General features: G+C 38.5%; 2 protein-coding genes across 2 annotated transcripts; one reads left to right on the forward strand and one right to left on the reverse strand.

Annotated features, from left to right (window-relative positions):
• Nucleotides 1-3,740: 3,740 nt before the first annotated feature.
• Nucleotides 3,741-6,062, forward strand: LOC130989816 (glucan endo-1,3-beta-glucosidase-like). The gene is made up of 2 exons (XM_057913922.1): nucleotides 3,741-5,209; nucleotides 5,847-6,062. The coding sequence occupies exons 1-2, from the start codon at nucleotides 3,889-3,891 to the stop codon at nucleotides 5,876-5,878; spliced, it is 1,353 nt and encodes a 450-aa protein (XP_057769905.1). The 5' UTR covers nucleotides 3,741-3,888; the 3' UTR covers nucleotides 5,879-6,062.
• Nucleotides 6,063-9,405: 3,343 nt separating this feature from the next.
• On the reverse strand, nucleotides 9,406-11,778 carry LOC130989817 (kirola-like). The gene is made up of 2 exons (XM_057913923.1): nucleotides 11,558-11,778; nucleotides 9,406-9,866 (listed from the first exon to the last, which is right to left on the reverse strand). Exons 1-2 carry the CDS (start codon nucleotides 11,742-11,744, stop codon nucleotides 9,595-9,597), a joined length of 459 nt encoding a protein of 152 aa, XP_057769906.1. The 5' UTR covers nucleotides 11,745-11,778; the 3' UTR covers nucleotides 9,406-9,594.
• Between the last annotated feature and the right edge of the window lie 1,360 nt (nucleotides 11,779-13,138).

The following is a 13,138-nucleotide window of genomic DNA, read 5'->3' on the forward strand; positions in this document are numbered from 1 at the left end:
CGTGGATCCGTTTTATTTTATATATATTTTTTTAATTTTATATTTAGTTTACTAATAATATTAACTAAATTAAAAATAATAAATAAATTATATTCAAAAGAATAAAAATTAAAATTAATTAGATAAAAGTATTTTGTGTTATATTTTTCATGATGGAAATTATATGTTGTTGATTTTGTGAAATTTTTTTAATTTAATTTAAAAATAGTAGATCCATGGATCTGGACCCGTGGACCCGCGGATCTGACGGATCTGGATCTGGATCCAAAATTTTCAGATCCACGGATCTGGATCTGGATCTGGTATATGAAAACGGATCTGAATCTGGATCTGGTATTAGCCAGACCCGGTCCAGATCCGTCCCGTTGCCATCCCTAGTGATCACTATGGTTTTGTCTCACCTAAACTGAATCAACTCAAGTTGCCTTCCCATGGTTGACAATGAAATGCAACTCAGTTAATACGATATTTTTCTTGAACCAATAAATTGAAGATTCAAGTTACGAAGGAAAACAAATAAAAAACCATTATTGATTCTAACTAAAATTTAACAAAGTTAAATTATTTAAAGAGGGTACAATTTTTTCTGTGCTTATTACTCTAGTAATACTAATAAACAATACATTTACATTTTACACGACCAAAACACTAATACTAACTTTAATTTCATAAGGGAAATATGTTGGTAAATTTCATTACTATATATATAGTAACCAAAAAACCACTTAGAATATGAAACTGCACAAGAAGTATGGTAGGAGGTTAATGCTCAAGACCTTGAGATCTTAGGTTCTAGTCTTCAGTCGCGGGGTTTTTAAATTTCACTATTTATTTATGTAATTTATAATATATGTATATATATATAAACGCTTTTTCACTGTATTATGAATTCAAAAAAACTAATAAATATAAGGGTTCCAATTGAGTACATCGCACAGCTTTGCATATCCGAAGAGGACCAAATATAATCAAGGGTTAAGGTACAGATACCCCCCTGAACATGACCCCCCTAGAACGTATACCCCCCCATTCTCCAACTTGGTACAAATTGGCCCCCAAACTCGACAGAAAGTATACAACTAACCCCACGCCACAAATGGCCGTTAGACGCCGTCCAGATTTTTTTTTATTATTATTTAATATTACGCCGCCCACTCCAGCTCCCTCTCCCCTCTCGACACCTGCAGCAGGTAGTCGTGCAAGCTGCCGGTTTTCATGAACTCGTAGACTAAGTAGTGGCAATCCGGCCACGGGAGGTGGGCCAGCAGGGGCAGGAGGTTGCGGTGGCGGATTTCTCCCACCGTCTTGATTTCGGATCGGATTTGCCGCATTTTCTTGTTGAGGAGCTTGCTGTCTTCTTCCGTTAGCTCCTCCGTGTCTTCTTGATTGCGATTTCCTTGCCGTCGCTTCCCGGTAAAACGGCTTTGTAGACTTTGCCGCATCCGCCTTTTCTGATGATGTTGAGCGATGATAATCCGTCTTCTTTTTCTAAGAAGGCCAGGTCTTCTGGCTTCTTGATCAATGGGGAGAATATTTTAATTCCGGTATCCTTGTTTCTGCCGTTGATTAGGAGCAGGAGCAGCTTGAAAACTAAGGAGAAGACTAATCCAGATAAGATTCCTCCGATTACTCCGGCCACGAATCCGAGAGACCACCCGATTATTCTCTTCTTGTTGTTTTTCCTGTGTTTGCGGCCGGTGGGAGCGGCTGACGGACCTCCCGCCGGAGATGGGCCCGGGGCGAGGAACAGGGCTGGTAATTTGGTGCCGTTCTTCGCAGCGACGGGGGAAATTTCGGCCAAGGAGTAGCGTTTTGGGATCGTGGATTGGATTCCAGTCGATTCTGCAGCCACGGAGTGGTGGCTTTGATCAGCGGCGGAGCTCTAACCTACTTCCTGGCATACACTCATTCTTGGTGGGCCCCACATGTAATATTAAATATAAAAAAAATCTGGACGGCGTCTAACGGCCGTTTGTGGCGTGGGGTTAGTTGTATACTTTCCGTCGAGTTTAGGGGGCAATTTGTACCAAGTTGGAGAATGGGGGGTATACGTTCTAAGGGGGTCATGTTCAGGGGGTATCTGTACCTTAACCCTATAATCAACCAACTGTTGTAAGGAAACTTAAAATTATTTAAAGATCTTCTTTTCAGTTGTAATACTACTATTTAAGATCTTACTTTGTATAGCAATTTGAAGAACCCATCGTAATCTTATTTCATTATAAATTTGCATCTCTCGAGTGGGTGCATAATTTTGAGATAAAAATTTCAATGAGCAAGGGCAAATAATTTAAGCACCCAATGTTTTTCAAAATATGTACAGTGGCAGTCGTTTTGTCAAAAGAATTGAAATCTATATGCCATAATTACACATGTTCAGTAATTTGCGTCCAGCACAAAAGTCATTGTCTCAGTTTTGAATTGACGGTGAGTGTGTCTCGTTCTTCTTCACATCATATTTCTATTAGTAATATCACATACGAATCATTGATGAACCAAAAAAGGCTCTTCGAATCTATGTTCAAATTGTCATAATTATATTCATTGGCATGGGTTGTGGAGGGGATTAAACACCAACCAAATCATTTTTTTCTTTTTTTTTTTCTTTTTTAGGAATTTGTTATACAAAAACCCCATCAATGAACCGAAAATACTAGTATATTCTTGAAGAAAAGCTAAAAAACATAACCCTTGTCCATGAGATATTTTTTGGAGTTTATAGAAGAATCTATACATTTTCATTTATTAAAGGAAATAATATTCATAAAGATAAAAAATTGGAAAAATTAACATGTTGTATGTAAATATACAATTATACCCTTAATGATTTTAAAAATAAAAAATACAAAAAAATCCCCCCTCTCGAACGGTCAACCTCCCCCAATCCGTGCCCCCTCCCTCGCGGCCTGTCCCCCCTTGCCGTGCATTGAACCTCCCTCCGGCAGCGCCCCCAAACCCCAAATCCCAGTTTTACTCACCTTTCCCAGTGTGCCCCCCGTTTGTACGACGTCGTCGCGCTGAAACTCACCCTTTCCGATCGAGTCTGTATGCCGCCGCACCGCCTTTCACCATCCTATCGCAGATCCCTCCCCACCTTGCCGTGCCACTGCCCCCGATGCGGGACTCTGGATCTCCCATCTTCCCGCCGCGCTGCATCCCCATCTCTCATCCTCACAGTTCTCTTTCTCATAGCTTCACCGCCTTGACCTCCCTACCACCTCCCAATGACTATTACACATTTTTACATTGTTACACAATTTTGCGGAAAAAGTGTGTAATAATGTATTTTACATTGTTACAATTTGTTCACAAAAGTGTGTAATACTAGAAATATAACATTTCAAAATACACTATTACATATTTTTTGCGATTAAAAAAGTCTGTAACATTGTATTTTTACACTCTTAAACACTACAAGGATATCTTGGTCAGAAATGTTAGTATATTCATAATTTTATTCTTTTGGCTAGAATTTCTTACGACTAAAAAGTTTTGGCTACATTAGGGTGTTGGGTGTTGTGTCTCTTGTTTTTATATGTAATTTCCAATTTATATTTCATAACTTAAATAATCTTTTCGATGTACATTTTGCTTCTATGTACGTAATATTACTAACTTAAAGATTAAATGTCCCAAAATATATAATCAAGATATGTGATTTCCGTCATCCCCCAAAATGATACTTCCGTTCACATGCACAGCCAAATATATGCAGCTCAAATTTTGTCTAGCAAGGCACTATCGCACTAATTAAATTTATTTCCCCCCTTTCTAGCCAGATAATATTAAACTTGGTTTACTTCAATTTTTATCTCTCTCAACTCCAAAGTATAAAGATGTTATATATATAGTGAGTTACTGAGTCCACTACAAACAAAACTTAAAACAATGTATGATTTGGTCCTCCCTCTCCTCCTCCTCCTCCTCCACTTCACCTCACCGCCGCGAGTCTCCGGCGTTGGCGTAAACTACGGCACACTGGGAAACAACCTCCCGCCGCCGAAGAAGGTGGCGCAGCTGCTCCAGTCCACCCTCATTTCCAAGGTCAAGATCTACGACACCAACCCCGACATCCTGGCCGCCTTCTCCAACACCGGCATCGACCTCATCGTCGCCGTCGAGAACTCCCATGTCGCCAACCTCAGCTCCAACCCCTCCGCCGCCGCCGACTGGTTCACCTCCCGCGTCGCCCCCTTCATCCCCGCCACCTCCGTCGTCGCCGTCGCCGTCGGCAACGAGTACTTCACCGCCGAACCGGACCTCGACCCCAACGCCCTCCCCAAAGCCATGAAGAACCTCCACGCCGCCCTCGTCTCCCGCGGCCTCGACCGCAAGATCAAGGTCACCACCCCGCACAGCATGGCCGTCCTCGCCGCCTCCTTCCCGCCCTCCGCCGCCACCTTCGCCGCCACGCTCGTCCCGGCGATGACCGCCGTCGTCGGATTCCTGGCCGACACCGGCGCCCCCTTCATGGTGAACGCCTACCCTTACTTCGCCTACCGCGACAACCCTAAAATCATCGACCTCGAATACGCGCTGCTCGGCAACGCCACCGGCGGCGGCGTCGCCGACAACGGCCTCACGTACACCAACATGCTCGACGCCCAAATTGACGCCGTCCGGTCGGCCGTCGGGTCGCTGGGGTTCGCCAACCGGTCGGTGAGGATGGCGGTGTCGGAGTCCGGGTGGCCCTCGAGGGGCGGCCCGGCCGCGACGCCGGAGAACGCGAGGACGTACAACGCGAGACTGGTGGAGAGGGCGCAGTGGAAGAAGGGGACGCCGATGAAGCCGAACGAGGGCGTGGAGATTTTTATATTCGGATTGTTCAATGAGAACGAGAAGGGAGGCGGCGAGAGCGAGAGGAATTTTGGGATTTTTAACTCCGACGGCTCTAGGGTTTATGATGTGGATTTGAGGTGCGAGTTCTGCTCGAAGGCGGAGGCGGGGGAGAAGGTGGCGAGGGGGCCGTCGGTGTGGTGCGTGGCGAAGCCGCACGCGGATGAGGAGGTGATGAAGGGGGTGGTGGAGTTCTGCTGCGGCGGCGGCGGCGTGGATTGCAGGGAGATTGAAGAAAATGGGGAGTGTTACGTGCCGGATAGGTTGCATGCGCATGCGTCTTACGCCATGAATGCTTATTACCAGATGCATGGGAGGAACTACTGGAATTGCGACTTCAAGGGGACTGCGCTCGTCACTTTCACTGATCCCAGTAAGTTTTTTTTTTTTTTTTCCAATGTATTTTAATAATTTGAAATTTTAGAGCAGCATCCTAACGTAACCAAAACCTTTTGAAATAATAACAATTCTGACTAAAATATTATAATAGTGTAAAATATATTGTTACACACTTTTTAGAAGGGAAAAATGTGTAATAGTGTATTTTGAACTGTTACACACATTTTTCACTTACACATTTTTATTATTATTACATAATTTCGTGAAAAAGTGTGTAATAATATAAAATACATATACATTGTTATACGATTTTTTAGATTATTATATAATTTAGTGAAAATCGTGTAACAAAATACGTCATTTTGGAGGCGGGAATGGTTTTTTTTTTTTTTATCACTAAGGGTATACTTCTACATTTAGATCAGAAAATGCTAGTTTTTCCAATTTTTCATCTTTATGGTTATTTTTTCCTTTTACTAAATGAGAATTGTATACTTTGGCCTATTCACTCGGGACCATGAATTCATGCAACAAGGTGATAAATTAACCGTAAATTTTAATGTTCTAAGAGCTAAAAATGGTTCCTATTTTATATTTCAAGAGATGTTTTTATTTTAACCCATCCCTATATATATATATATGAAATGAAACTTTATGTCTGGTTTTTTCAGGTTACGGGCGATGCCGATATGCACAACAGTGAAACACAAAGCACAAAACGAGTTCCGTTGTGAAAGCATTTAGTTTGTTGTGAGTTTGTATTGTTGGATATTTTGATTTGGTGGAAAAGTTAAAAAGCAAATTAATGTGGTAGGGAGGGGGTAAAGGTGGATCCACCCACGATCACAGGCTTTTAAGTTTGAAAAAAAGCTACTTCTCTTTACTCAGACTGGAGAGCCCCCACATTTTCTGCAAACATGTTCCCTTGAAATTCAACCTGATTTATATCCCTTATTTCACACTTGAATAATAAATATGTGAAACAATGCTTTGAAAAGAGAGACATTTTGGATGCTGTTAGAGGCGTTCATCTTGCTGGTATTTACCATTATGTATCGCTCGGCGAATAGAGCAGCGCACGATCTTGCTTAATACCTTGCTGGTATTCTTCGATCCATTTGTTGGACGAAGTATTTTCCTCTTTGGTTAGAGGAGATTGTAAAAGATGATGCTTTAATTTAATACAATCTTTCTCTTTCAAAGAAAAAGAACCTATATATCAATTGCCATTTGAATGGAGATTTGTATAAAGGAGAGAAATAGATCCATCACAATTAATTTATTTAATAAATTTTAAATAATTGTTAGATAATTTTTTTGTGAATATTGAGTGTGAATGGAATTGAAAGTATAAGGAGTTTATATATATATCAAAATCAAAACACTACCGTCATTGTGGACGGGTCAACATGACAAATCACATGACTTTAATTTCACGAACGGAGGGAGTAATTAATAGATACCCAACTTCTACCACTCTTTGTGTGATTTTCTATTGAATTTTTTGCATAAGATTGGGATTGGAATTGTAATTTAGACATGCACATGCATGATGGTAAATTCAAAATTGATTGAGGGTTTTTAAAGTTCAAAACCCATTAATCAGGTTGTCATATCAATTTCATTGGATAATTGAATCAAGAGTTGAGACGACTTTACAGTAATACAAGTTATAGTTCATACGTACGTTCAATATATGACCAAAATTGACAACACAATTTGACAATTCAGAAAATGGAATTTTCAAAAACCTTCAATGAATTTTGAGTTAATTTGGATGTCAAATGGACATTTAGATCTCAACTCCAATCTCACACAGAAGAAATTGGATATAAATGTTAAGATTGGTTCTTTATTGCTAACTATTAACAGATGGGATCCTCTGTCCCACAATATTGTGTGTACCACGTGTACCACTCTTCATTTCTTTATTTTATAAACGGCAAAGGTGCAGATACCCCCTTGAACTCCACCCCCCTAGAGCTTTTAGCCCCCCATACTCGGTCAAAGCGCGTTGACCTCCCCATAGTCTCGGAAAAAGGGTGCAGATTGCCCCCTGCGTTAAACGGCGGTTAGACGCTGTTAACTTTTTTTTTTTTTTAATTTCTAGTGGGCCCCACCCCCAACCAGCAGCAGAACCGACCGGAGCAGATCTGCAGCGGAGGCTCCTTCTTGGCCGTCTGTTGCCGGCAACGCGTGAGAGGGATGAGGGAGAGGCTAGCGGCGGGGGAGGCGCTCCATCCTTGGCCGTCTGCTATTAGAGATGCGAGAGAGAGATGGAGGACAGATGGGAGGCGGTGGCGAGAACAGAGGGATGTGAGGGGTACGGCGGCTGGCAATTCTCGCCGGAGAAGTGAGCAATGGCGGACAGAGAGAGAGATGAGCGATGAGAGTGGAGAGAAGGGGGAGGGGAACCGATTTTGATGATTGAGTGAGAGAGGGAAGGCCCCGACGCGGCACTGCCTCGGCCCGCCGGTTAACACTCCGATCTCCCACTAGTCGGCAGTCCAAGAACCAGATCCCCACAGAACACCTTCAGAAACCTCCTTCGAGTCCTCCACACCTTGGCCTCGAACTTAACCCTAGAAAGCATCCTCAAATTGAAATTCACATTTACCATTCTTCCCCCTTTCGCCAGTAATCCCGTCCACCGCCACCTTCTCCCGCTCAATTTCCCGATCGATTTCGCATGGTTTCGTCGGGGCTCCGATTTTCCTGTGGAGTTGTTGAGGCCAGCGGCAGGGTTTTGTGTTGGGGAGGCGACGGCGGCGGCAGCGTGACTTCATCTTCAATCCAATCAGAATTTGCGAATTTCTCAATGTTCAATATTCACGTCGGCGGAAGCCACGCCTGCGGAATTAGCAATTCGGGAATCGTGATTTGCAGAGGCAGCAACGACGACGGCCGGTTGAATATACCGTCGAACACCTCCGGCGAAGACTCTCCCGGGGCCCTGCGTCGACACGCTGTGCTCCTGCGGTTGGGGTGGGGCCCACAGGGACTAAAAAAAACAAAAAAAAATGGGAAAAACGGCGTTAAACAGACGTTTGGGGCGGGGTGTTTTTTGCACCCTTTTTCCGAGACTATGGGGAGGTCAACGCGCTTTGACCGAGTATGGGGGGCTAAAAGCTCTAGGGGGGTGGAGTTCAGAGGGGGTATCTGCACCTTTGCCCTTTTATAAATTGTTTTTTATAAAAATAAAAATTATTATTATATTATAAACTCTAATTAGTATTTATCATTGAAAAATTAAAATTTAAAAAAGTATATACCCTAACTTTGAATTAATGAACCCAAATAATCTATTATTAATCCAAATAAATATAAAAAAATAATTATAAACCCTAAATGGATGAGTGAACTCTTGTTAATTATCTTTATATTATATAAAAGTATAATAAATTAAAATTTGAATAAAAAATAATTTATAAATATAAAGAAATGAAGAGTGGTACACGTGGTACACACTATATTTTGGGACAGAGGATCCCATTGGAACTATTAAAGGTCAAATCTAAATTGCAAATAACCGTTTTGGATATATATTGTAATCAAGGTGATGGTCAGTTTGAATTTGAGTCTCCATTTGTGTAATTAAACAGCACGATTCACTAAAATTGAAACTTCCCGATATTTGAAACCCTTTTCGTCAATTCACTTCTCTCTTAAATCATTATTATAGACCCTAATTGAACGAAAAAAACCCTAATCAATAATATTCATTAAATTAAACTAAAGCATACAAAATTAAAATTAAAAATATATATATATAAAAAAATAAACAAAATTTAAAGAAGGATGATATAAAATGAAACATCAAGTGTGATACACTAAATTTCAATCCCACGCAAAGAGAGTCACATATAATTTCTTTCTTTCTAGCACAGTGACATATATATATATATATATATATATATATATATATATATATATATATATATAGGATGCGGTTATAGTGAGAACCACAATTATCGTGAGAACATAAGAACCAATAAAATTACTGCATCTCTTATACAAATTAATGCATCCGCTATTAAATTTAATGCATCCAAAAAAAATAATTTTTTTGCTCCCTTCAGGATTCGAACCCAGCATCTGCATCCATCCACCGTAGATCTTGATGATCGAATGGCTTAAAATGGTTCTCTGTTCTTATTTTATTAGTGGTTCTTATTTGAACCTCTCCCTATATATATATATATATGTTAATATATATATAGATAGATAGTATTGGAATGAACACTATTTATAGCATACAGTTCTAATTAACTACTAGGAAACTTAAATTAAAATAAGACACAACACAGTGTGGAACAAACACACACACACACACATTTTGTAACACACACGTCTTGCAACAACGAGGGCTTATGAGCTCATGATGAAGCAGACATTATTAGAAGTATATAATTAAACTGATTAATGTTTGGCGAGGTGATGAGTTTCGATGTCTTTGGTGAGGTCGATGAAGAAGGAGAGCAGTGAGATGGGATGCTCAACATCTTCCTTAACCTTCTCGTACTCTAACGTCCACGTCACCAGATCGACGGCGCCCTTTGTCTCCACGTGGCATGTCAGGAAGAAATCTTTGTACAGCTGCATTATGTCTCCTTCCACCACCTTGGATTGAACTAGCCTTTTCTCTTCATCGATGGCTTGGATCACTTCTTTCACTGTCATCCTTTTCCCATCTGCGCATTGATTGCAAATTAAAAGATTAGAATCGTTTAGTTCGTTCACGTTATTATCTGATAGCGAAATCACATCGTGTATGGAAAATTGAATAGAAGCCGCCGAGTCGACGAGACCTAACTCAAGTGGTAAAATTGAGGCACTCAAAGACTCTTTTTTATGAGAGGTCTTGAGTTACGTTCAATCTCATCTGTGTGCAGATGGTTTTCCCACTTTTATATGAGTAGTGATCCCGCCTGTGTGCAGATAGTTTTTCCACCTTTATGTGATGTAGAGGTCCCGTTTACGTACGAATTGCTTATTTGATTATATAATAGATACCTCTTGTCATTTAAAAAAAAAAAAAACATGAATAGCAGAATAAGATATACTCCTTCCGTCCATGAAATATTGTCATGAGGGAGGGAGACACGAATTTTAAGAAAAATTGTCTTGTTTATTTATTAAGTGGAGAAAGTGGTCCACAAATGAAGAAAAGTAGAAAAAATTAATTAAGTTAGCGAGTGGAGAATGAGGCCCACATGTTACTAAATACTAAGTGGATAAAGGGACCCACAAATTGTTACTTCATTCGTTTCATTATAAGCCCACATTTGATTGGGTGTTTTTAGAGGTTGGAAAAGGATTCAATTAATTGAATCCATTACTTGTTGTTTGGTTTGAGTAATGGGTTAACCATTACCCTTACTTGAGGGTAATTCAATCACTCAATTTATTACCCCTCAAAATGAGGGGAAACAAAAAATAGGAAATCCCTTACTAATGATTCATTTCCATTGTTTAACCAAACACTTAATAAAAGTAATTGTTATTGTTACCATTCCGCTCCTTTATTTGATTCCATTTCCTTTCCATTCCTCTACTTGAACCAAACGAGCATTAAATGTCTCACTTTTCATAATGGAATGTTTCATTCTTTTTTTGGCAACATACTCTCTCTTTATACCTAATATTTAAATAATTTCCACCAATTCACTTTATCTAATCTCTGTCCCCAAAAGTAATGAGACATTTGTAATGAGACTGTGAGAATACTTAAAATAGATTAGGACATCTTTTTTTAGACGGACCAAAATGATAAATTATGACAATAGATCGTGGACGGAGAGAGTACACTACAAGAAAACACGCGTTTAACGATCGAATTTAACGACCGAAAATTTCGGTCGTTAAATTTGCGGCCTTAACGACCGATTTATGATCGTTTCACGACCGATCTTTTTTTAAAAAAAAAATTTAACGATTGAAAATTCGGTCACTAATTATTTTTTTTATTATTTTAATATTTTATTTTTTCTACCGATCAAATTTTCGGTTGTTAAAATTATTTTTTATTTTATTATTATTTTTATTATTTTTAATGACCGAAAATTAGGTCGTTAATATTTTTAAAATTTTTTATTTTTTTTAAATTTGTTTTTAACGACTGAAAATTCGCGTTAATATTATATTTTTTAACGATCGAAAATTTGGTCGTTAATAATAAAAAAATCAGTCGTTATTAAAAAAATAAATAATTTTTTTTAATTTTTTTTTCTCTTTTTAACGACCGAATAAAAATAAAAAATCTGTTGTTAAATTTAACGACCGAAAAAAACGGTCGTAAAACTCGAAACGACGGTGCAAACAACGACCACCGAAATTTCGGTCGTTAAAGCCGCATTTTCTTGTAGTGGTATAAGGTACGTACCATGAGTGTACCTCCAGAAAAGGATGGAATCAACATGACCAAATTGCCCTCCATGCAGATCACAACTATGTATTTTATGAGGGGCAACTGAGGGAAGCTGATGTGGGTTGTGTCTCCAGAGTTGGTGGAACACATCTCCACCAGCTTTGAATTCTATTGCTGCAATCAATTTCCCATGTAATCCCATCTCCCAATTTAATTGATTATTGCAATAGATATGTGAGTGTGTAATCTCCTTGCAATCTTCACCTTATATAGGCGAGGCGAGGCGAGTCAAGTCAAGGCTGATCACATTCACACCTCATATAGCCCACACTTCTAATACTCGTTTGTGTTTCATTTCTAGCTACTCATTTGGCCTTATTAACACCTCATATAGCCCAATTGTAATACTCGTACGTGTTTCATTTCTAGCTACTCATTTGGTCTTATCAAGTACTCCTTCCGTCTGCCAAGATTATGTAAAATTGTTTGGGCACAAGATTTAATAAAATTGATGATGATTTTGATGTAGTGGAGAAAGGATCCCACTACTTTATGAAAAATGTGGTTGAGATTGAATTTGGAGTGAATTTTTTGTAAATAAAAAGGGTTAATAAGGATAAAATATTAAAGAGGATGGTGGGATCATTGCCTTAAAAGGAAAGTGACATAATCTTGGCGAACGCCCGATATAGTAATTTTTACATAATCTTGGCAGACGGGGGAAGTAGCAAGTTAATGAGCATATTTCTCTAAGATTTGCATACATAGAGTATGCCCAAAAAAGATGAAACATTTTTTTTTTATTTTGCATAGCATATTAAATTAGTTCCAACATGTGATTTACTTTGTTCTTAATTCAATTAATTATGTAACTAATTTTATCGTTCGAATCTTGAACATAGTGAAAATTAAACTAATTTTTTAAATATTGTTATTCATCACTATATACTACCTTATTCAATAGGAGTATTATATAATGGTTTAATTATTCATTATTCTCATTTCTCACGAAAAATAACAATCTAACTAGAACCTAACTAAAATAAAAATATTTGTTAAAATATAAAATAGAAACCATTTTCAGCCCTTAGATTATTTACAGTTGATTCATCACCTTGTTGGATGAATTCATGATCTTAAGTTTAAATCTCATAGATAGGAAGAAATTTAATTTTCGCAATTCAAACATTTATACAGCAAATTCATACGTGTTCTACATAGAATTCATTCATTTACATACGATTTCTCTAAAATTAAATCTCAACTGTTAGATGATGAGTAGATCGACGGTGTAAATATATTAATATTTTAAACTCTAAGAGCCCTCCTATATATTTTTAGTGATAAATGAGAATGCTATGTTTCGTGATAAATAAGAATAATGAATAAGTCAATATATAGTATTGCATGAGCTACTTGTAATGATTGAATAACGATATTTAATTAATTAATAAAAATTTTACTTTCTCTAAAATTCGAATCCAGATAAAATTTTATCCCCTCTAAATAAATATCAATTATAAAATTTAAAAATTTAATATGATAAATTCATTCTCATTTCTCACCATATTTGTCCATTCTCATTTTATCTCCCCA

Source organism: Salvia miltiorrhiza, chromosome 6, assembly GCF_028751815.1.
Source record: "Salvia miltiorrhiza cultivar Shanhuang (shh) chromosome 6, IMPLAD_Smil_shh, whole genome shotgun sequence".
Taxonomy (NCBI): Eukaryota; Viridiplantae; Streptophyta; class Magnoliopsida; order Lamiales; family Lamiaceae; genus Salvia; species Salvia miltiorrhiza.

Excerpts from the sequence above, each read along its gene's own strand:
- LOC130989816 (XM_057913922.1), top strand. The coding sequence starts at position 3,889 with ATGTATGATTTGGTCCTCCCTCTCCTCCTCCTCCTCCTCCACTTCACC. Across the intron at positions 5,210-5,846 it reads CGTCACTTTCACTGATCCCA|GTTACGGGCGATGCCGATAT; the intron begins GTAAGTTTTTTT and ends TGGTTTTTTCAG.
- LOC130989817 (XM_057913923.1), bottom strand. The coding sequence starts at position 11,744 with ATGGGATTACATGGGAAATTGATTGCAGCAATAGAATTCAAAGCTGGT. Across the intron at positions 9,867-11,557 it reads TTTCTGGAGGTACACTCATG|ATGGGAAAAGGATGACAGTG; the intron begins GTACGTACCTTA and ends ATCAATGCGCAG.